The sequence below is a fragment of the Saccostrea echinata genome, unplaced genomic scaffold (genome assembly GCF_033153115.1).
Source record: "Saccostrea echinata isolate AGI-Se365-2 ecotype Australia unplaced genomic scaffold, CSIRO_AGI_Sech_v1 ptg000009l, whole genome shotgun sequence".
Classification (NCBI taxonomy): domain Eukaryota; kingdom Metazoa; phylum Mollusca; class Bivalvia; order Ostreida; family Ostreidae; genus Saccostrea; species Saccostrea echinata.
This window is the reverse complement of record NW_026889758.1, coordinates 9,747,855-9,773,298: the sequence shown is the minus strand read 5'-3', so window position 1 is coordinate 9,773,298 and position 25,444 is coordinate 9,747,855. Positions and strand designations below refer to the sequence as shown.

The 25,444-nt window shown below is 32.4% G+C and overlaps 1 protein-coding gene across 3 annotated transcripts in view; it reads left to right on the top strand.

Annotated features, from left to right (window-relative positions):
• The window catches only part of LOC133183268 (adipokinetic hormone/corazonin-related peptide receptor variant I-like), an 86,007-nt gene that overhangs the window by 29,839 nt on the left and 30,724 nt on the right, over positions 1–25,444 (top strand). The window contains exon 1 of one of the 3 annotated variants that reach the window (XM_061318229.1): positions 10,748–11,539. The exons of 1 other annotated variant lie outside the window; for it this stretch is intronic. In XM_061318229.1, coding sequence (XP_061174213.1) covers positions 10,928–11,539 — 612 coding nt within the window. In that variant the 5' untranslated portion in view covers positions 10,748–10,927. Of the gene's footprint in view, positions 1–10,747; positions 11,540–25,444 lie in introns of those variants that run through there. One more of the 3 variants, XM_061318227.1, reaches the window with a different exon arrangement.

The window sequence follows — 25,444 nt, the reverse complement described above, 5'->3', positions numbered from 1 at the left end:
CTAGTTCATTAAGAATGATCGCTTAGTTTCGGATCCCTGAAATATTAATCCTTATACTGCCTGACGCACGTGGCGTCAGGCAACAATGAAATGGGCGGGTACAATTCGGCACGGACGTCCGAGAAAACATTGGATTGAAATTCTAGTTTGAAATTCATTTTCAATCCACCTGAGCTGTTTTCAAACGCAGAGTGTGAATGTATGATCCAAAAGACAAATGATTTCAATTCCTAAATACATGTTGTTTGAAGTTCATATTTATCATTGATTATATGAGTTTTTATCCTATAATTTTAAGGACACTTAAAAGTCATAGAAGACAGAGATTATTTTTTCAGGGAATGGCTATTTGATTCTAGAAAGGGGGAGGGAGGTAAAAATTGTCAAGTCAGATCATGCCTTCACATGACGAAATATATTTATTTCTAGGCTAACAATAGGTATTTTCTTTAGCTTTTTCTTCACTGAAAAATGTTTGACAATCAAAAAAGGGAGGGGTTGTCCAAACTAAAAAAAAAAAAAAAAACTTTTCTTTTTTATTTCCAAGATCGTTCAGCCCCCCCCCCCCAACACATACATGCACATAACTAACAGAAATAAAATATTTGTCCCTTTATATTTCTCTAAAAACACTGGACATAAATTCTGATTTATGTATTTAAACTTCAAAATATTCCGAAAATGAAATTACATGTATTTGTCTTCTGGGTCAATCAGTAAGACATTGCCTTCTAGCGTAGCTGAGGTTTTCAATCCAATGTTTTCTCGGACGTCCTTGCCGAATTGTACCCGTCCATTCCATTGTCTATCATTAAATGTTTTGATTGTAACAGATGGAATTGACGTAAGCTGCATATTTCCAATTTTGCCAGTTAATGTCCCGCGGTCTTTCAGTCACCAGATAATGTGTTTGATTAGAAATATTTTTGGATAGTTCAGCTTTGGTGGTGTTCGGCGTTTCCTGAAATGTTATTGAGAGCAAAATATAGTGACAAAGGTTTCCTCTTAACTTTAGTTTGTCCGATTTGTCTGTAATCAGTAACTATAGGCGGATCTAGAGGGAAATTTCTAAGTAAAAAAAACAAAAAACGAAAAATGAGCTCGAACCTCTAGGAAACACAGACCCCTCTTAAAACTGTAAGGAGTTATTTGTCTTAAGAAAATTAACTTAGGAAAGTGTCTTCTCCTACACAATCACCCCCTTCCCCGACATTTGCTACAGTTGATGTGGAACTCAACCACCTCTTTGGGAAAAAATCCTGGATCCACCCTGGTAACAAATGGAAAACGATATCTTGACAAGTATTCCTGCTTTACAAATAAAATGCAATAACAAAGAAAGAACTAAGACAGATTTTGACTCTAGGTTTCCAATCTATTTGATTGTTGTATGTTGTTTAACGTCCCCCTCGAGAATTTTTCACTCATATAGAGACGCCACCGCTTGCCGGTGGAGAGCTGCAAATTTTGTCCTATACATTGAGCAGTGAGGGATCTTTTTCGTGCCAGCACCTACTGCGACACGGGACCTCGGTTTATACGGTCTCATCCGAAGGACTGGTCTTCACGTCCCACAGTGGGATTCGAACCCGCGATGTAAGGATCAACTCCTTACTTCGCGACTCTAGAGCAGACGCTCTAACCACTGCGCCATGCGTCTATTTGAGGAGAAGATCTATTTGAGGAGAAGACGGTCATCTTTATGATAAACATTCATGTAATATTCATGTGCGAAAGTAAGTATCAATAGTAAAATTTAATATAAACTGACCTTTGTCATAATATTTCATATTCCAAATGATTGCTATAGCATTGACTTTATTTTTTTAAAAAATGATTTCTTTAATTCATTGAAAGAGATAGGAATAACTTAAAACAATAAACAAAAATCGAAAATAGTTTTACTTCTTTTACTTTATGTCTCTTTATTACAGTAACCAGAGCTTAGTTGGGTTCATTGTACCACATGTACATAGACTTCCTACATCCACTGATTAATCTAGTCTAGGTTCGCGACTAAATAAAATGCCTGGGAATTTTTCTGTAGAAAAGGTTTTTTGTTCTAAAATTTCAAAATAAAACAATTTTCCTTAGGAAACATTATTTTGATTGACTAGCTTTGAAGGCTGAAGCTTTCCTCAGACTCCATGAATAGAGGAAGCGGAACTAATTTAAGATGATTGGATCAGTGCGATGTTAATATGATCCGAATCTTGCTTTCACTGTGGGCATTATAGAAATCTTCTATTGCATCATATAATATGAACAAAGATGAGGGAAACCATATATACACAATCTAGCATATGCTTAATAAAACACAACCTTTTTCATGAAAGTTACTAAGTTAAGGTAATTCCTCCCTCACAATTCTATGGGTTCAAAGTAGTAAAAGTGCATTTATTTTCACTAAATATAGCCTAAATTAATTAATAATCGCAAAAAATGTATGGGTTGCCATATTCTTTTAAGATGTCAGACATAAATATACAGAGATTAATGTCAGCATAAAAATCGTACTTTTTAGTAAACAATATTATTGAAACTATGTAACCAGAAGTCTCTGATGAGAATGTAGCTCTACTGGTATGTACTTATAACAAAGGAAAATTGCTCTTGGACTTGAAACTTTGCAACAGCAATAAATAGAGTAATGATCCTTGATTAAGTCTCTTTTTGTAGCAAGATTTATTGCAGTCAGACTAAAACTGTAGGAAAAGTAACATTTTAAAAGATTTTTGCAGAGATTTTGAATTTAGTAACCATGGCAAAATCATTCATCAAAATAAAAAAAAAAAAAAAAAAAAAGATAAAGGCAATTTTTTTTTATCTGTAGTCTATTTGCAAGCCAAGTTACTTTGAAGTTAAGCAAAACTATAGAAGGAGTAGCATTTTGAATGTATTTCACAGAAATTTGTATTTTTAGTAATCACAGCAACATTTCATCAAAATCAGAAACTGATAAACAGAATTATGTATCTTAGTGTAGTCTACTTGTGTGCCAATAATATTGAAATCAAACCAAAACTATAGGAGGAGTAGCGTTTTAAAGGAAATTCACGGGAATTTCTATTTTAGTAATAATGGCAACACTGTTCAACAAAATCAAAAACCGATGCACTGAATCATGTATCCTAGTGTTGTCTACGTGTGTTCCAAGTTATATTGAAATGAAACCAAAACTGTATAAGGAGTAGCGTTTTAAAGGAATTTCACAGAAATTTCTATTTTTAGTAACCATGGCAACACCGTTAATCAAAATCAAAATCCGATGCACTAAGTTATGTATCTTAGTGAAGTCTACTTGTGTGCCAATTTATACTGAAATCAGAATAAAACTGTAGGAGGAGTAGCGTTTCGAACGTATTTCACAGAAATTTCTATTTTTAGTAACTATGGCAACACCGTTCATAGAAATTAAAAACCAATGTACTAAAACATGCTAAATTATGTATCTTAGTGTAGTTTACTTGTATGCCAAATTATATTGAAATTAGATCTAAACTATAGCAAAAGTAGCATTTTAAAGTAATTTCACAGAAATTTCTATTTTTACTTATCATGGCAACACCGTTCATCGAAATCAAAAACCCATGCACTCAATAATGAATCTTAGTGTAGTCTACTTGTGTGCCAAGTTATTATGAAATCAGACCAAAACTGTAGGAGGAGTAGCATTTTAAAGGAATTTCATAGAAATTTCTATTTTTAGTTACCATGGCAACACTGTTCATCGAAATCAAAACCCATGCACTAAATTATATTTCTTAGTGTAGTCTACTTGTGTGCCAAGTAATATTGAAATCAGACCAAAACTGTAGGAGGAGTAGCGTTTTGAAAAATTGTTTACAGACAGACGGACAGCTAGACGGACGGACGACGGACACCTTACTATCGCATAAGCTCTTCTGGTCTCTGACCAGTAGAGCTAAAAACTGGTTCAAATACATAATTCTGATACTGAAAGTTATTATAAAAATATTTATTAATAGTTAATTGTTAAAATAATTATTGTTACTTTATAATTATGCAAGAATTGTGAATGTCAGGGAAACCATTTGACATTAGAAGTACAACAAGGAACATGCCAGAATGAAGATACATAAAGAGGAGTTATTGCCCTTAGCACCAATTTTTTAAATATTGATTAAATACAGAAAATATTAGCATATGCTTAATAAACACAACGTTTTTTCATGAAAGTTACTAAGTGGTAATTCCTCTGTTACTCCCGAAATTAATTTCAGAAGATACAGAAAGGAACGTGGACATGAATCAAACTATCAAAAACCAGATCTCATTGAGAAATAAATGTCTTAAGGTCAGATGATACGTTCCTCAAATATCTGTTTTGTATATCTTCGTATTGTTTTTTAGTGTTTCAATGTTTCAAATTGTCTTTAAAAAATTGAAACACTAAAAAATGTGATATTGCCAAATTAAGATTTTTCCAAAAGGATTTTATAGGAAATATCATCCTCCGGTATCATGTACAAATGCCTGGTAAGGTACCTCAATTTTTTGCGAGTAAACATGTTAAAGTAGCAATACTTCAATGACAAATTCTTAGAAAAAATTATATATTATTGAGGAACGTATCGTCTGTCCTTAAATATGCTACTCCTACATTTGTTTTCATCTATACACCTACTTTTCTAGATACTTGAGTTGAAATGAAGCCGATCGAAAAAGTTCATAGATGATTAGACATTGAGAGAGTCTATTATCGTCAGAATCAGTAAATTATCCGATACAAAGTCTGAAACTAAATTAGTCCTAACGCCACGAATGCCCCCCGCAGGCAGCGAAATTTCAAATGCCGTATTTAGTTTTAAATTTGTTTGCACAAAAGATTTTTTTTCTAAGTTCAAGGGGCATAACTAAGATAAAAACTATACAATGTTAACCTTATTAAGATTGCTCTATACATCGATTCTTGTACTTTTTAAGACGCTGCGTCACAAGATGGCAATTTAAATGTTCTGTGAAATTGTATAGATCGATTTGGTCAACTATTATCATAAACAAGTGGTTAAAGATCGGGCTTGTGAACCGCAAATTTCAAGTTCGAATCCCGCTTGGGCTTTGTTCATATTTACTGAATTAAATTTTCTGGTTAAATACCTGCATATGCAATTTCAAGCTTATAATACATCCATACAAAAGGTAGAGAGCGGGAACTGAAAATTTCTTATTTTTTCTAAGTTCAAGAAGGTACTTTGTTAAAAATCAATTCATCGAACTACGACTAGATTCTAACTTGAACTGTATTTTCTGGTAAAATACCTACATATGCAATACCAACTTTATATACATACATCCCTACAAAAATAAGAGCGGAAACTGAAAAATTCTTATTTTTTCAAAGTTCAAGAAGGATAACTCTGTCGAAAATCATTGGACCACGACCAAATTCAAACTTGACCTGTGTTTTTTGGTAAAATACCTGCACATGCAATTTCAACCTTATACATACATCCCTACAAAAGTAAGAGAGCGGAAACTGGAAAATTCTTATTTTTTCTAAGTTCAAGAAGGATATCTCTGTCAAAAATCATTGGACCGCGAACAAATTTAAATTTGACCTGTGTTTTCTGGTAAAATACCTGCACATTCAATTTCAACCTTATAATACATCCCTACAAAAGTAAGACAGCGGAAACTGAAAATTTCTTATTTTCTAAATTCAAGAGGGATAACTCTGTCAAAAATCATCGAACCACGACTAAATTCGAACTTCACCTGTATTTTCTAGTAAAGTTCCTGCATATGCAATTTCAACCTTATACATACATCCCTAAAGAAACTGATTTTTTTTTCTTTTCTTTTTTTTTTTTTGTAAATTTAAGAGGGATAACTCTGACAAAAATCATTGGACGATGACCAAATTTGAACTTGGCCTGCGTATTCCTATGTCGTAACCACATATCAAATTTGAGTTGAATGTGTGCAACTGTTGCCGAGATAATGAACGGAAAATCAATGATGACAGAATGTCGGAATGACAGAACAGGGTAATACTACATGTATATGTCCCCAGCCATTTTATGGTGGGGGATAAAAATATGGCAGATTATGTGAGGTCGGTGTTGTTTGCGAGGTCTGAGAATTATCGCAGTCTGTGGATTTTCGTACATTTTTGTGAGTTTTATGCTGCAGTTAAAAATAAGTCCAGGTAACACCCAAGCATTTGTTATATTCCGCTCACATTTGATTTCTTTTTATTTAACAGCTTTAAAAAATGACAAAAAGAGATGAAATCCGTGAAGAAAAGTCCGATTCATTTGTTATTTTTGTACAACTCTGGATACACTCAACACTACACATAATTATGTAGCAAATCATTCCATACCACGAATTGAAAAACTCAAACCTTGTGACAAAAAATGTACTTCGTTATCGAGAAACAAAAAAGATCATATACATATATAACAGTATAAATTAAATTTTCATTTGGTTTGTCTTACACTCGGGCTATAATTATATCATACCTGAGGCTAAGTTCGATATAACTCACTAATAAAACACTGAACCAAAGATTGCTCTATCCGAAAAAAAAATGTTGTAGGTCATAATAAGGCCTCCAAAATCTTTTTTTTTTTTATTATGGATATATAGCAGGTTATTATTTTTTTTACCGTTCCAGGAATCTAAAATGTTTTTTTTTCCTTTTTCGGAAAGGTATTTTACCGTCTATCATGCCTTTTGATTACTAGTCTTATGAAAAGTATAATTATGCCTTTTCGTCTTTTCTTCTCGCGTTATTAAGATGCCCTACGTATTTCCAATTTGCGTTATAATATCTTTCAAAATAAAATTTCCCGTAGTTTGATCCTAATACAAAAGGTATTTTAAATGACAGTTTTTATGAATCATTTTACGTAGTATACTTATAAAGTAATATGAAATAGAGTAGTTCAACGTTGAAAGAATAAATTTATCTCTAACTTTTTTTGTCCATTCCTTGAATGATATTAATTTGTCACATTAAAATATATATCAGATTTGCATTTTTTTTTCTCCATCCAGTTTGATTGACTATACTGAAATAGATTCTCAAGCGATAGATATTCACAAACTGTAAACAAAAATACAAATAACTGACAATTTTGGTACTTTTCAATGTTTTTTTTTTTCGGATTTACAATTTTCTCTACAGGACTTTTTCTTTTGTATCGTCAAAGAGATCCCTTAAGAAAGAAAATAAAAAATAAGAATCTAATATAAGAATCTAATATCCTCAGTTATTACGATGTCTTAAGACTCAGACAAAGCTGAAAAGAATTGAAATCGTGCGTATTTCCTTTGCATATTAAGCTCTTCATCAAAACAGATTTCCCAGGAAACAAAGGATAAGCGTTTTGGTGATGAGGATTATAAGGTGAATAGCATGCTCAATAAAAAAATTTAGCCATAATTCACTGCATCCATTGTATATATCAACAAGCTGTTACTAGTGGAAATAATCATACGATTATATGGCATTCCTGTTCTTTCTTTCAATTCAATGTATTTATGGTTTGAATGGGGGGGGGGGGGGGGGCAAGCATTTTGCTTGGTCTGAAAATTAAAGAAAAACCCACAAGGAATACTTACATGTGCAATCATTAGTCTCTAGTACGGAAGCGTATAATTAGTGCCAGGTAATATATATATTTTTTAAGTTGATTATTCTAACTTTAAAGTTGGTAATTTTAACTTTCCCACCTTGAATTTTGTAATTCCAATATTAAAGTTGGCTTTTCCAACTTTAATCTTGGCTTTTCCATTTTGAATTTGAGCTTTTTTTTCTTAGCCTTTCCTTAGCCTTTTCCCTTATTTAATATTATCATCAGCTTTATTAATGCAAACCAAATACACTGAAACAAATTCGTGAACCGTTAAATTGTGTCAATTTTTTTTGACGTTGACCTTCTCTATGACCTTGCATATAACTTCCAACTTTAAAGTCCCTGATATTTCTCTTGGTCCTTCTTATATTATAATGATAACTTCATACAACTGCGGAAATGAGAGCATTTCAACCGTACTTATTTAAGAGATCAGACATGTAATTATAAATCTGTTATTTATGAGAGAATGAGCTTAAACAAATAAGACCATATTAGGTGTTTGATATATAGGATGAATAATCACATTTTTCAGGATACAATGACAACTACATTAAATGTATCAACTCTGCATATGAAAACGCAATGAAAATTTTCCTTTCTCCATCATGAATTCTTCGTAATTAAATTGTTTCTTCCATAATGATTACAATTAGAAAAAATACTTCCTCTGTCTGCTGCAAAGTATACGAATGAAATGCATGAAGTCGTAAAAAGTTAAAAAAGCTCAGATTAAAATAGCCTTTTTCAAGTCTAAAGTTGGAATTACCAACTAAAAGAAAGTTATGTGGCACTTTTAAGTTTCGGTACTCTAGACAGGGACACTTTTGAATTATATTCACGGCTTAATTTGCGAAGTCTTTATTTTTGGAAATATTGTGTGTGTTTATTGTTTTGTTTTGTTTTTCTGTTTTTGTTTTTGTTTTTTTTGTTTCTGTTTTTGTTTGTTTTGTTTTTTTTTTGCTAAGTTTCTAGTTTAATTCATCTGTTTCGCGTTTCTTATTGCAGACTAACGTGTTCAATGACATGTGATTCTTAGTTATCCCGAATCAAAGATTCTAGTACCAAAAATACCTCCTAGATTTAATTGAGCTATTTTAGTTACAGACGAAAAATTCTTGTGCCCACTTGTATATAACTTAACATGTAAATTACTATATCTTTGAATGCATATCAGTAATGATGGTTTCAATTGCTGCAAGTGAACAATTTTTCCAGATGATCAATAACTTAGAAATTTCTGAGAGAGGTTCATTAAAAGCCATGAAATGACCAAACTTGTATTTACTGTATGTTGTTTCGGGGGGAAATCTCTGTCATTCATTTATCGGATTCTGCGTGTGACTACATTTTAGCTTCAGGCGTCAGGCAAAAGCGTAAATGATCCTCTGTGGCTAGCTGAGACATCCGGTAATTAATTGCGCGCACATGACGCCATGGGTCATCTGAAGCATAATTGATAATTAGATATGTGTACATTCAATGACACAAAATATGGCAATTTAATTAAGATGTCTGCACACATTAAAATTGACCTACTGCAAAATAAACATCTAAGAAAACAAGTTTACATTAACAGCCGAAGCAAGACTGATAGCATTTATCCGGAGATGCCATCCTGGTATATATGCACGATTGGTCAAATTGTTGTTCCAAAACATCTTTCCAATCACTCATTCAGAAAATATATATTGTAGTCATTCATGCAAGTTTGATCAACATAAGAATTATAACTACTTGGGAATAAATTCGTCCGAAAAAAAATGCCACCTGCAGCATCCGATACTTTATTATAATCTACAACCTTAGCATCACTACTTCATAAACAGAATCAAACTCTTCAGAGTTCCTGTGACAAACTTTCAAAAGGAAACCACGCCCTTTTGAGCCCTTTGGGAGTCATGGAACATGATATCAAAATTCCGGAATCATTCATATTTATATCATTTGGCAAATCATATGCTAAGATAATTTTTGCAACCACTTTAAATGGATTGGTAATATTGTATAGTATTTAAAGAACACTGACCTTCTAAAGGCCGCTGGGTGACTCAGTGGTCAAAATTTCAGTTTCAAAACCTTATTGGAGATCTTAAGGGCATAATCAATTATTATATTACATGTACTTAGTAGCATACAAATGATATCAATGTTTTTAAGTATCTCATCTTAATCACGTTTTTCTTTAATTAAAAAAACTGATAGGTATTTGAAATAGTTTTATTGGAACTTAAAATATAATTAAAACTGACGGAGAACACATAAAACGTGGAATTCTGTCTATTATCACCAAACTCCTTATGTCTAAATGTTGTCAATATCAAGGTTTTTTCTGCTGTTTGAAAAATCTGAGCAATGTACTCATGGTGGAATGCAATCTCTTAAGAATAATTATATCTCATATCTCAAGCGGTATCAAATGACTATTACATCCCTCATTATATCATACTACCCATCCCTCCGTCAGTTTACAACACTTCTCTTCTTACATTTTAAGTCTCAAAGTACACATACATGTATATTCTAGATTTCTAGTATCCAAAAAACATTAAATCAAGTTTAAATAAATTTAAAAAAAATATTATAGGTAATTTACCACAGGTACATTTAGTGTGTTTTTACAGGTTACCCTAAAGCTTCAGTAGATATTTAAAGATATACACCACAAACAAATTTTCTTATCTCCCACACAGAAGAGTACGCTGGCATTTATTTTTTTACAATGTTTCTTTCAATGGAAATGTAATTAAGACATTTTATTTTCAAAAAAAAAAAAAAAAAAAAAATATTGAACTGTAAAGTTGCGTTTTTGCATTTTCGCCAAATGTTGTGCTTGGCCAAACATTAAGCTGTTTAACTAAACAAATATCACTTCTAAAGTGAGAGAGGCACATATTTTAGCAAAGATATTTGACTTTTGGGAGAAAAAAAATTGCTTGTGTTATTTGTCCTTCAGTCTTCTACCTATGGTTTTCTGTCAAATTCAACATCCAATCTGCAGATATGATTATTGATTGTTAATTATTCAGTCTCTATCTGCTAAAGCTTATATATAAATATACAGCGCCTGGTTAGTGAGAACCAATGGAGATTGCGGATTTGAGCATTGATTATATGTAACAGAGGCTCTTGTTTTCAGTAAACAGATTTATTCTGAGTACCTTCAGATAAGACGACGGGCTTATGTTTCAAAGTTTTTTCTTACAAGAAAAGAAAGTTAAAAGTTGATAACTGGATATCTTGATTTCATTACATACTCTATAGAATAATTAATTTTTATTTGGAATTGGTCCATTTTAATAGACGGAGGTGAAATACAGATGAGTTCTGAAACAGATCTAGATTTGGAATCTTCAATTCGTTTTAATCAAAGTTTTCCATTTGTTGATGTTTATACAACAGCTCCCAATGACGGAATTTTATTTATGAAATTTTCTTGTCAAAATGCTTTTGAGGACATTCAGAGGAACGGTTCTTGCAAAAACCAGACAGAGGAAGTATTACCGATGGATTTAGTGTTCACGGACGAAAACATGGTTTCCATTGTGGCTTACACGTGTATGTTTATTGTGGCGGCATGCGGTAACCTTACGGTCTTCATCACATTGTTTAGGAATCGTAACATCAAATCTCGTGTAAATCAGTTCATTTTTCACCTGTCCATTGCTGATCTGGTTGTTACATTTATCATGCTCCCCCTGGAGATAATATGGAACATCACAGTAGCCTGGAAGGCGGGGGATCTGGCCTGTAGGATTCTTATGTTTTTCCGAATTCTTGGATTGTACCTGTCGTCTTTCATTCTTGTGACCATAAGTTTAGATAGATATTTTGCCATTGTACATCCGCTGAGTTTAAACGACGCAGATAAGAGGGGACCGATCATGCTTATTTTGGCGTGGTGTTTTAGTATTGTAGCCAGCATCCCACAGGTAAGTTACAGTACAATCATGTTATATAAAGAATCCCAACGAATGTGGCTCCGTGACACATGAACATGTTCATCTTTTTTTTTTACTTTACGGACTGATGATAGAGTATATTGAACAATACTTCATTTTAGATATACTAAGCAATAAGCTAAAAAAAAATCATTTATTTAAAATTTAAAAAAAATTGATCCGTGTTCAAAATTGTGACATTATAAAATCTCGGTTGCCCCCCCCCCCTCTCTCTCTCTGTGAGGGTGTTTGTGTGGTCAAAGATTGTCCTGAATTAAAATATTACCAAATGTGTAAGGCCGCTTATTGAAGAGAATTCACCAGCGGCTTACAGTGTCAATGTGATAGCTTTGTCAATTTATTTCTGGATAAATACCATGTAGTAGATGTAGTTGTGTCTACAAATAAAGGTAAATATGAGACATTTTTTAAAGTTAAAAGTTATCAAACTGAAATACTTACAGTTATATTAAATTGATTTGTTAAACTACATCAAGAGCGTCAAGTAAAATGGTAAAGTACTCCTTTCAAAGCTGTTTGACATGTTGTGAAAACAAAACAAACAAACAAAAAAAAAAAAAAACAAAAAAAAAAAAAAAACCAAGAGTAATGTTTTTATGGTTTTAAGGTACAAATGTATATTCATAAAATTGTATCAAAATTTGTTCATATCCTACATGTAAGAATTATAGTATGCTAAGTATATAATAAAACTATATATACATGTATAAGTTAATTATATTTATGGAATGGCAGTTCACCACGAAAGCGCGCATTTCTACTCAGGCCATATATAAGATATTGATTGTTTACCCTCTCCCGAATCAGGCTAGAAACATCAGGTAGTTGGAAATAATTTTTTTCACAGAAAGCTCCAACTTCAATGCTGAATTTTCAAAATATGTTAAAATAAAAATTTAACACTTGCTGACGGGATGAGCAAAAATAATCGATTTCTGGAAGTTAAAATAAAAGTTGAGTCGGGCCATTTTAACCAGTCGGTCGAGAGAGGGCAAACAGACTTTTTTTTAAAGATGGTCCCATTTCCACTGGCTTTGTGTTGGTACTATGTCATTGGATTTGTATAATGATTTTTGAATTATTCTTTAGATTATTTATAATCACGATATACATGTATTAGAAGTGTCATTAAAGCTGTCTCTGTATACACGCTTTTGACAAGATATGGCATGTTTTAAAGTGACGCATTATCCCAAGTACGTAGAAATGCATAAGCTAAAGGTTTTGTTTATTTTTTTTTTAAATTCTAATGAATCACAATTACACAATTCTATAATTTGTTTTTATCTATATATTTTTTGAAGATATTTACCTTTGAAGATATTCTTAAAAGTAATCTTTTTTTTAATATCACGTTATTTAGATGTACTGTCATATTTCACAGATACTTTTCTTTGCTCAATTGAAAATCTTTAATGAATTTTTATTATCTCTCCATTTTTTTTTAACAAAAAATTTTGTTGAACATTTCTTAGAAAAAGAAAACCATAGACATATCGTATTGTAAATACAATCGTGAAAGTGGAAAATATTTGATATTGAAAAAAAGAATAAAACTCAGTTCACATGAAAAAGACAAAGGGCTTACATATTGTACGAAGGATTGACCTGTCCACAGGGAATGCTCACTCCTCCATTGCACCTGATCCTACCTCCGGTATTTTTGCCCTACTGTCAATTTGAATTGTTTATGATAGAGCCTTTCTCTCACATTTTCTATTTTCACATCAGAAATACCACGATACTTTTAATATCTGTAAGCTTTTATTTTTGCACGTAACTGCAGTTTTCGTAAACAACCAAATAATATGTATGATGTTTATATTCTTCCCATTTGCACGACATTGTTCCTTGCGAATCAACTTTGAGTTATCTTCTTTTGTAAAAACAGATTTTGTATCTTTTGAGTGATGTTTATAAATTTTGCCTATTGCTTAATCCAATCTATTTCTATAAATAAAATATCGTTTAAATTACAAACTACATGTACATCTCTAGTGGACTGATTTACAAACGCTTCATTGACAAAATAACAGAACTTGTTTAATGTTAATTTCTTTTTCTATGATGAAAGCATCAAACTGGCTTAAGGCTATTCCCTGCATCAATTACACGCCATCATTGATTGATATAGTGAAAGTGAGTCAATTTTAATTGAAATAATTATTAGATAACAGCTCATTATGCTGCTTTTGAGGGATATATTTTCAAGACCATTATCTACACATCAATTTTTATACTATATTTGTCCATTTGAACGCCGTATTAGGGCTTCTTTCCAATTAAATCAATTTGAAAATCCCATCTACCACTTTTTTAAAAACAATTTTTGGTAAAAGATTGGGTTTATATATATTTTCATTTTTAGACTCTAATTATTGACAAAGCCGTCACGAGAATGATAAAATATTGTAAATATTTTTTTTTTCATCTTTACTGTACTGGCTTTAAGCTTCAAAAAAGAAAATCATATGAAATTTGTTATTCTAATTTTCAACAACTACATGTACACGCTAATTAAAATGGTTTGCAAACTTTAGAAATGATCCATATTGCTACGTTTCCCATATAAACAACGGAATATTTAAGAATGGATAAATTACACCGAATTAATAACAGTTGTCATCTTCACGGTAGCTCACTCAGTAGAGCGCTCGCTCCGTGATTGGACGGTCGTGGGTTCGAGCCCCGACCGCGACTGACCTAAGTCGATCAACTGTCCTTCGTCAAGCGTTCGGTACTAAGTAGTGAAAGTTGCGGGTCCTTCGGATTAGACTAAAAAACCGAGGATCCGACAGGCGTTGGTACGATAAAGATCCATCACTGTTCAATGGCCCTAAGTGCCGAGCAAAGGCCCTTCACCGGTATATGATGACGTCTCTATATGAGCGAAAAATTCTCGAACAGGACCTAAAACAACATAAAATCAATCAACAGTAGTTGACAGCGATAATCACTTTCTTATGGTTATTACATATGTTACGTAACTAAAGCCACCAAATTCAAACGCAGATATAGTGCAATAAACAGAAATTTACAGTCGTAAAATATTTTGCCGAACCGTCGGAATGGCTTAACTGAAATAGAATCATCAGTTACACTAGTTAGATATGCCGCCTTTGAGATATCCTGACGTCAATATGACCTTCACAGTTCTAATGCGGAATTTGGTTCATCAAATAGACATTCCAATTTTCTTGAAAATGCCATCATGTCATCAAATAAGGGTAATTTTGTAACATTAAAAGAGGTTTCAGTCCCGATCTATGCACTACGGCATCAGATTTCAAAGTAAAAGCAAATAACCTGTTGTGCATGATTTTTACTTATAAGAACATTTTTTTAGCAGATTGTTTATGGCCTCTATGGCCTCTTTAATGCCGTTGTTTCTTTATGTCATCTCTGTTTATTTTATGCCGCCGAGTACGATTTATTGTGCGCTGATTTCTTGTTTACTTCCCCCTTTTATTGGCACTGTGGACGTTTAGTGATTAGCTGCAGTTCAGGGTTGATTCCACTGAGGCATCCGGCAAATGGAACTATTTCTTCGCACATCACGCGACACTCTACTTAGTTTGCTAATATGCCGATTCCATGCAGTCAAATTTTATTCAACAAGTTTACGATTTTTTTTTCTGGTTTTATTATACATGTAATTATGTTTAAGCCAAAACAGACCTTGTATATCATTTTTCAAAAAATAATTAGAACTTTTTGAAAAATAATTTGCACTTAAATGTGTGTGCGTTTATAAAAAAAAATCTTTCGGTGTTGTTTTGTGTAAATTTTATTGCTTCTTCTTATTTCAAAACTTCAGGAAGGAGTTTATTTAAGAAATGAATTGAATTTTTGAAGATTCATAAGGACGTGAACTACGACGCAGAATATGTGTTATGAACTGCAAATAGGAATGGACATAATTGTTGTGGATCAATCAGTGCAGTACAATATCATGGTGCCCATGTGTAAAAGTTCATGCAATCATTTCTTTTTCAAGTTATTAAAAAAAATTAACAGATGCGTCCTTATTTACATAAATCTTGACAATGTATCAAATACAATAATTATTAGTTGATTTTTTTTAAAAAGAAAGAATGGTTTGTTTTATTCATCTGCGTACAAAGGTTTAATCATAGTCTTTTTTCGTTTTTGTTTTTGTTTTGTTTGTTTTTTTGTTTTTGCTGTATCTGCTTCTAAATCTTGTTTGAATAAAAAGGTTTTTTTTTCTCTAAGCTTTACTCTTATTTGTAAACATAATATTTTTGTTCTTCGTTTTAATGAATAAGCTTACCCCGGATTAGAAGACAAATAGCAAGCTAAGGATACTCAGTATTAAAAGTCAACGTCAATCGTACAATAATCGTTACACTGCATTTATTTACGCTGGGGACAATATGTTTAAAGCTCATACTAATGTAATCCAGAGAGAAACTAAATGTAAATCCGTTTAAGGATATCCGATCCTCAGCCAGGAAGGATAACTCTTAAATCTATTATATTATTTAAAAAGTCTCAAAATGAAGCTTAAAATTGAGATCTTTTCGTGCAACAATTTTCATTTTGTGCATCTCAATAGGATTCAAGCATCTCTGAAGTCTCGGAAACGGTCTTTTAAAAAGTTGACATTAGGACCCAATAAAAGAAAAAAATCAATTGATTTACAGAGAAATCGAATTTCCTTTAAATTGGCTTTAATCTAGCTTTAGATACCAATGTTTATTAGCATGATATGAAATTAGACGTGATCTGTGATGTCTAGCAATGATACCACAAGCTTTTTACATTATGTATTATCTACATATAACAACTGAAGTAAATAGAAGGACTAAAATACTGTATAAGCATAAACAAGATACAATTTTCTCCAAATGCCTGGATACCTATATTTTGTTATCGTAAAATATATTTGTTGATCAATTTTCAATTAGAAAATGCATAGCTGGTGTTTTTATTCGCATTTCCTGAAAATATATTTGAAATTTGATAATTTTCCCTATATAATATGATTAACTTTAATGATGAACTTTGAAGAAATACCATGGGTAAATTCACGTTACTCTGTGAAATCAGAGACATTTTTGTGAGCATTTTCAATTACTTAAAAGTTGATTTGCAAAATCTGAGGATGGGACTACGTTAATCAAAGACAACTCCTGTGCCTTGAGCACCCTACATATACAGTGTTCTTTGTATTGGGTGATATATTTTTGTGCTTTTTATAAAATGTGAATTTATGGGTAGTCAAAAAAAAAAAAAAAAAAAAAAAAAAAAAAAACCAGTAATCTAAGATAACATCCACTACTCATCAAATATCGCTATAAAATCTTTCAGCCAGTCCTTTGTTAATCTAAATATATCATTTTTAAAAAAAAAATATGAATGAACACATAGTACAGAGAACAATGCGTTGCTTAAGATGAGTATAAGGAGAGAGCAAACTAAAGGAAAGATACATTAAAGTGGTGCTATAGCTAACTAAGACGTTAATACAGTAAGGTAGTAGATAGTACATGTGCATATGACTTGAAGTATAGTATAATCAATAATTATTTTAACCATCTCTTAATTGCATGGAACCTGAGGTCCACGCAGAAAATTATATAAGCGAGGATAAAGCGGATGCGATGCAGATATCTAGGACTGCGCAGGCCTCAAAATGCTAAAGAGTTCCCCCTAGGACAACTTGCCCTTAGGTCTATTCGTCCCACTTGAAAAAATTTAAAACTTGCTAAAATTCTGTACAGTATATTTATTTTTAGCGTATCCAAAACAAAAAATCTACTCGATATTTACGCGTTTTACCGTTATATATATATATATATATATATATATATATATATATATATATATATATATATATATATATATATATATATATATATATATATATATATATATATAGTTATTTATATATTTAGTTATTTATATATTAATAGTATATAGTCATGTTAATTAAGAAACCGTGATCTTGAGTGACAGAGAAGAAACATGGACACAGACGGGAATTCTATGAATTTATAAGTGACATTTCTTCAGAAGATGTAAAAGAGAAAATGATTACAATATGTTTATATATCAAAACAGCAATCTTGAGTAGTAAAACCATTCATCTCCCCACTCATAATATACTTTAAATGAAAGCGATTATACATGTACCATCTAAACACTATCAATTATATTGAGAAAAGAATAATATAAGACAAAAAAATTGGAAATATATTTATTAACGGATCATCGAACTAGCTTTAGATTAGAACATTATATTGCTGTGAATTGTAAATTGCTGTAAACTGTGAATTGATTCACAGTATATTGTTTGCTGTAAAAAGTTTTATGTTGAACTTAACGATGAAGCGGAGAAAGAAATGTACGTGCAGACAAATGTTCATTTTATTTTCAGTGTAATCAGTAAACACACATTCAGTAATTTTATATCCTTCATTATTTTGAAAACACATGTATATAAACATAAAATGTTTTATAGCCTGGAAAATCTTGACGAAACTGAATTCACGTATCAAACAATGTGTATGATATATCAACAACAATTAACAAAACAGAACAAATAAACATTGATACATGTACAGATACTATTGAAAAAATTATAAGATTACTAATGCCAGTTCTTTTTTATTTGTATAACATTTTCTGATGTTATCTATATGGTAATTACTTAGAAAAATTAATCAAATTATTTTAAAAAAGTGTTCTGAAAGTTTTTAGGGCATATCGAAATCGCTCATGGAAAGGCATTTTTTTCTGATAAATTTTTTCTCTTTCTTGCAAATATACAAGTCATCTCGTTCCTTCTTTTTTTCTAGAATGGATCAGATCTTATAGCATTAATGACAGATGAGGAACTCTCCAAATATATTCCTCTACATTGCGAAAGACTGAGAATATAAGAAAATACCTCAGAGATCTTTCGTGTTTCATTGTAATGAATAAACTAGATCATTTTATCAAGACAAAATGGGGTCTTATGCAAACGTCTCGGTTTTAAAGCAAAAGATTTGCGTTCATTCGCGAAAGATACGTGTTTATTCGTGCAAACTTGGCGCTATAAGTTGAAAATTACGAGTTATATCGCGAAAGTTTCGCGTTATAACGCGAAAGTTTGGCATTTTAACGCGAAAAAAAATAACCACGAAAATGAGCTCAATGGGCTTTCGTAAAACCGGTCGGCTTATAAAGGAGCACAATTAGTGCCCATCGAAATTCCAACAGTTTGTTGGAAGAACTGGTCTCCGAAGACTCGTAAATGTTGTCTATTAGGAACTCCAACATCCTTCTAATATTGAGGCATATAGATAATTAGATATATACTTTGTTGTGTTAATTCAAAATATACATCATAACATATCGATATATTTGTACTTTTTTTTTTGACAAGTCAATGGTATCGTAAGCCACTATATTGCAATCATTGATTTTTGCATTATATTCTGTGCTTTCTTCATCAAAATGTTAATGGTGCTTTTACATTAAATGCTGTGATTTTTCATGATGATATGTGCGTTTGATCATATTCTGGTGGTTTCTTCGTGATTAGATTGTGCTTTTATATTAAATGCTGTGCTTTCTTCATGATGATACGGTGCATTTGTATTGCATGTTGTGGGTACCTCATGATAAAATATGTTGTGTGTTTTCTTTTCTTTATTTTTATATACCCTAAAGGGGCAATCTCTAAAATGGTAAATGATATCAAATATCGAAGTATTGGTATGATAAACTTCATGTAAATTTGCTAAGTTATCGTGTCTAAAAGAAATCTTAGAAGGAGGGGGGGGGGGGGGTACACCAACCATTCGTCAGGTGCCTGTGTTATTAATTCTGAATTTGTTTCTCTCCATCAATTTATTTATACAGTAGAAAAGCATAAGCTATCCTACTGAGCTAATTTCCCCTACTTCACAAATGAAGAAATCAGAATAAAATATGCATGGTTTCGACACTTTGTTAGTCCTCTGTTCACATTACAAATCTTCAGAAAATGGAAGGCAATGGGAATAGTATGATTGTTTTGAATATTTAGGTTCTTTGTATTTATGTACGAGGGATGATCCACCACAGAATAATCTGGCCAAAGGCCTGTAGGATTTAGCTCTGATGAGAACATTTTTTGTCGTTACAACAAACCAGTCTTAAATGTAAAAGATTTCTGAATTTAAAGTAATTACTTTTACTGCGCTTATATCCGGTGCCAGGACTGAATATTCAAACCTCGTAAAATAATGACAATTTTGTTGTTGACCGTACTAAGAGCATGCTCTAGCGTACCGAATAAGCTGGGAGACATAAACACCACTTGCAGGTGATAGTTGAAAATTACTACATAAATAAGAAGTTGGCGGTGAAAAAGCCTAAGTCAGTCCGTTTGTCACATATAATTGTTAGTTGGTCAATTAACGTCTATAACTACACTGTAAAATTTTTAAATATGCAACAGATTAATAAAAGCAGTTGTAACCAAATAACCACTGTGGTGTAAGTAGGCCTTACACGTCTATACATATATCTATTGTTTTTATTGTGGGCTGAGAACACAAGACCTAATTACCGTCTTCCTTGGAAGACGGTATACAGAGTTGAAGTATTCGGACAGTACAGTCTTCGGACTATCTCTTTTGTGATTGGTAGAAATTGCAAGATGAGAAAATTTTCAATTAATGCTGTTCAAGGCAAGGGAGATAATTTTCTGATGATCTAATTTTCGTACGACTTAACAATTTTTCAAGACGTAAAATAATATGACAAAACGAACAATGGATATTGGCACTAATTGATTAGATTTAACATGCTAGTTTTTTTTATAGCAATTACCAAAAAAACGTGTCCATATTTTCATTGTTAACAGAATTGATCTTTATTACATGCAAGCTCTACAGCTTGTATGTATTCTTTTTTCCCATTGTTTTGCACTGTCTTTCTTATCTCGGCAGCACTCGGATTCGTACCTTATCTACATATCACAAAGGTGACGGAATCAGCCGAGGTTTGCCGAATGATTTCAGCAGCAGAGTCGAAGTTTACGGAGACAGTCGAGCATCTGTTAACGTTTCACTTGGTAGAGCTTATGTCAGAAAAAACTAATGAAGAAATACAAAGCCAAGAAATTTCAAGAATTATACGGCCTGATAGGTTTAGGTCAGTTTACTGTTTAAGGTTGCTGCTAAAGACGGTAAGTTTTTTGAAAAAGCTCTACTTGTAGATAGAAACACATGTAACCCAGTGTTTATCAGAAAAAACGCAAGACAAGAGGCTCATGGACAACAACTCTCACCTGAGTAAGTTATATTCCCATGAAAAATTATGACCCTTAAGTCCGTATTATGGTCCCACCCTAACTCTAAGGGGTTTCTGAACCAATATAACATGGGAATGGTTCAATATCAATATGACTAACATGGTTTTGTAGTTATGGAGAACAAGATTCTTTGTCTGTAAACATGCATCATTTTTGACCCCGTTGTTAGCTAACTCTAACCCGAGGTTCATAATTTGAAAAAAAGAATTCCACACAACTTAAAAATGTTTGGCAAATTATATATATATATATATATATATATATATATATATATATATATATATATATATATATATATATATATATATATATATATATATATAAGGTTTCATATTACGTACTTGGATTTGTATGTATGTGATTTTCATATTTATCATAAGTGATAATTTTTGTTAGTTTTAGAGGAAGGAAATATGAATAAAAGGAAAAATATGAATGCCCTGTCTACATTATTGTTGAAAAAAAATTGCTCAACCCACCTTAATGAATGTCATAAAAAATACCTGTCCCAACGGGATACTTTTGCAACGGTTCCACCCTGGTGGTAAATACTGCCTGGTCCCTAAGCTATTTCCAGTGTTGCAAGGTTTGCTAAATTCTATGAGTAATGTTTTTCATAAAGAAGGGTAAGATTATTTTTTATGTTCAGTCATTTGCAATGGTCAAGGTCAAATAGCAAAATTCTCAAAGTTGGTTTGTGAATGATGAAGTTAATAGGAAGCTGTCTTCTTAATTAATATACACATATCTAAGATACTTTATATCTTCTTTTAAAATGACTAGTTTGGCTCAACCTTCAAAGCTTTTAATTAGTCAAACAAATAGCACGAATTACAAGACTGGAAATAAATGTGTCCGTCTAAACGTCCCAAGATCCACTGGCAGACACTGAAACATATACCCCAAACCACAGGAAGAGCGCCTCGGTGAAAAAACGATTAAGTTGAGGATTTGCCAAACCAATAAAGCTAATGAAAATGTAATAAAACTGTAATAAAATCTTGGGGAAAAAAGCTGCTTTTATTATAAAGATGTTTTATGAGGTACTAAAATTTGTAAGCCGTGTAATTTTTAAAACGTATGCAACGTTTTGTTTTCTTTTTTTCCCCCGAAAACACGGTTAGTTTGTCAGTTTGAAAAAGTTGTGTCGTAATTTTTGTGTCATATTTTCATGAATACATAGGCCTAAAGGTTCGTAAATAAGTATTCAATTGAATGATGCTTATGTGCTATTATTCTATTATTGGTAATTCATAGGTCAATTTTGGAATTGATTTCAGCAAATCTTAGAAAATATACTGAATTTCGGAATGAACTATGGCAGTAATATAGATTGTTTATTTGTGAATATATATATGAAAAGAGATTAGAATTTTAAATTAATGGGTTTAAAAGAATTTCATCGGCACTATTGGTACCCTTTCCGAGAAGTTCCAAACTTTTACTAATTTAAAAGCCTAGTAAGTCAGGTTAAACCGATCTAAAGATCTGTGATTACTTTTATAAAGTCCTTGCAAACAGATCTTCAGAAATGTTTTTTTCTTTTTTTTTTCTATAAAAACAATAGCCCTGAATTATTTAAAAGATTTTTTTCACTTAAAACATTGCTACTGTCAATTATAATTCAGAATCAGGCTAGAGGTTGTAATTCAAATAGACATAATTGGAAAACGCACGTCTAGATTTTTATTTTGGAGATTATTTTTGACACTGACAGTCTAACACTCCCCTAAGTCCCTCTGTTGGGGAGAAATTGAATCGTACACTATATGTAACCATTTCAGTCAAAATTATGCAATGATCTAGGTGTTGAAAAATCTCAGAGCAATTCCGTTAAAACGATGCCAGTTTTTGGGTTATTAATGTTAGAAATATTGTGAAGAACTTGTCTGTTAAACAGACCACCTATCTTGCATTTAAAACATTCGGAATAGAACTTCATCTTTATAAAAATAAAAGAGTGTATATATACTAGTCTTTTAAAATTGATCAATTAGAATCAGATGATTAGTGAGTTTACCCTTACTTATTATACCTCTACTGATTTCATCCCTATATAACATTAGATATGACTAATTCCCTAGAAATCATTATAAATGCACTAATCCCCGTGCGTTAGTCAAGTGAGCTAATCCCTGCTTCGAAAGCTAATTCCCAGGTATCCGTAATCCTCTAGATTTTACTTTTACATTGGTATGATATATGAATGGACTAATCCCCGTGTGTTAATTCAGTGAGCTAATCCCTGCTTTGAAATCACGCTATCTGAATCCTCTAAATTTTACGTTTGTATCGGTATAATAAAATAGTTAAAAGTATATCATTGCGGGAGTTAGCAAGATTCCAGTTCCCCTCGACCATGACTATTTCCTGGCCTTGGGGAACTGGAATCTTGCTAACTCCCTCAATGATATACTTTAACTGTATACTGTATATTTTTTTTCTTCTGTGTTCCAACAGCGGTACTTTAACTCGGTTGTTATTACATACAGAACGTTGATAAAATTGTGTTTATTATGGAACTGTAAATATGCTTTCAAAGTTGATGTATACTACCATGAGTTATAGTACTTGGCATCAAGGAGTAGATCTAGGCTTTTGTAAAAAGGAGGAATTTTCTTTTTAATGAGTTCCGAAAGTCGTGACTCTTCCACGGATGCATTACATTACTGCTACATTTTCAATATAGTCATTACCGCTACATACTCATTACCGCTACAAAATAGTATACATTACCGCTAAAAATAGTATACATTACAGCTAAAATAGTATACATTACCGATATAAAATAGTATATATTATCGCTATGTAACAGTGCTTCTTCAGTTAGCCAGATGAATGCATCATGCTGGACAGATACAATGTGTACATGCATAAGACATATTTCACCTTCTCACCACGCAGAGGTGAAGGCAAGATTTAAAAAGGATGTTTTTCCACTTTATTATTCAAAAATCTTTGGCCATTTTATTTCCTAAAGACAGATTTTTTTTTAATTGTTAATATAAATCAGTGAATAATCCTACATTGCTGCGGATTGTTACAAACTTCTCAATATCAGTAGCCATGAAACTCAGTTGCTGCTTGAACTACAGGTTGAATGAATTATATCGAATAAAATTCATACTTAATACATGTATTTGTACTTCGACTACATTGTGAGTGAATTACATTGAACAGAATTCATCGCAGGGCTAAAGATGAGAAATTGTCCTAGAAAATTTTTTTTTGGGGGGGGGGGGGGGGCTAAAAACATATTTCTCAAATATTCTTTTTATCTACATGTAAGTCGCCCGCGTGGCACAGTGGTTAGAGCGTTTGCTTTAGAGTTGATGCTTACGTCGCGGGTTCGAATTCCAGTGGGACGTGGAGACCGGTCCTTCAGAAGAGACCGTATAAACCGAGGTTCCGGGTCGCAGTACAATGTACGTGCTGGCACGAAAAAGATCCCTCACTGCTCAATGGCTCTGAGTGCCGAGTATAGGTCAAATTTGCAGCTTTCCACCGGCAAGTGGTGGCGTCTCCATATGAGTGAAAATTCTCGAGAGGGACTTTAAACAATAAACAAACAAACAAATAATCTACATGTATACACTCATTACCAATGTGTCGAAATTCACAAATATGGCATTTTCTTTAAGTAAAAAAAGTAAAAAAAAAAAAAAAAAAGTTTCAAAATGCTTATGATAATTAACATTTTTTCCTTTCGTATGTCTAAATTTAAAATATTTAACTAATGTATTCATTTAATGTACAATGACTCAATCATAAAGAATTGAATATATTGTTCAGTTTAGGATGAAACAAGAGGAGAAAAGTAAAAATATGTTAATAGCTAAGCCCTTGTCACACTGTCACGATTTAGAGTTACGAATCATTAAGAATTCAAAAATCACAGCAAATCGGAGTTCATCGTGCACGTGGAGGTCTTCCTCATTCGTGTTTAATCTCAGCAAATCGCAAAACTCTGCGACTGTTTTGAGCATGTTCAAAACAATCGTGGACACAGCACGATTTTTAAGTATTCGTAGACAGCCGCACAGCATTCGCACTGCACTCGTACATGTAGTAAATCTTCGACATTCATACACTTTCGCGGAACTTCGTAGTACTCGCGACACTGCAAGTGTCCTACGAGTTAGTGCAAGTGTTCTTCGAGTTACTCCGAGTATCCTACGAGTTACTGTGACTGTTCTTCAAATTGATAGGAACGTTGTACGACTTTCCCGCGAATATCTACGAAATTGATGGCAAGGGCAGTACGAGTACTGTGCGATTGAACTACGAGTTAATACGATGTAGGCAGATGTTTGTTGTTAACCCCGTCGAAAAAAAATACCACCTAAAATAATGTTAATGCTGGCGAATGACAGCAATTTTTAACTTTTAATAATTCGTGGGTAATCATAGCATAAATCGTGACAGGGCCTTAAAGAATAACATATGAGTAAAACATAAGTCCTTCAATAGAGAACAGTCAGTATACTCTGTTTGCGCCTGTGAGTTCAGAAATGTATGTAATCGTGTGCCACCACATAGAGAAGGAAATGCTTGTCCTTACAGTT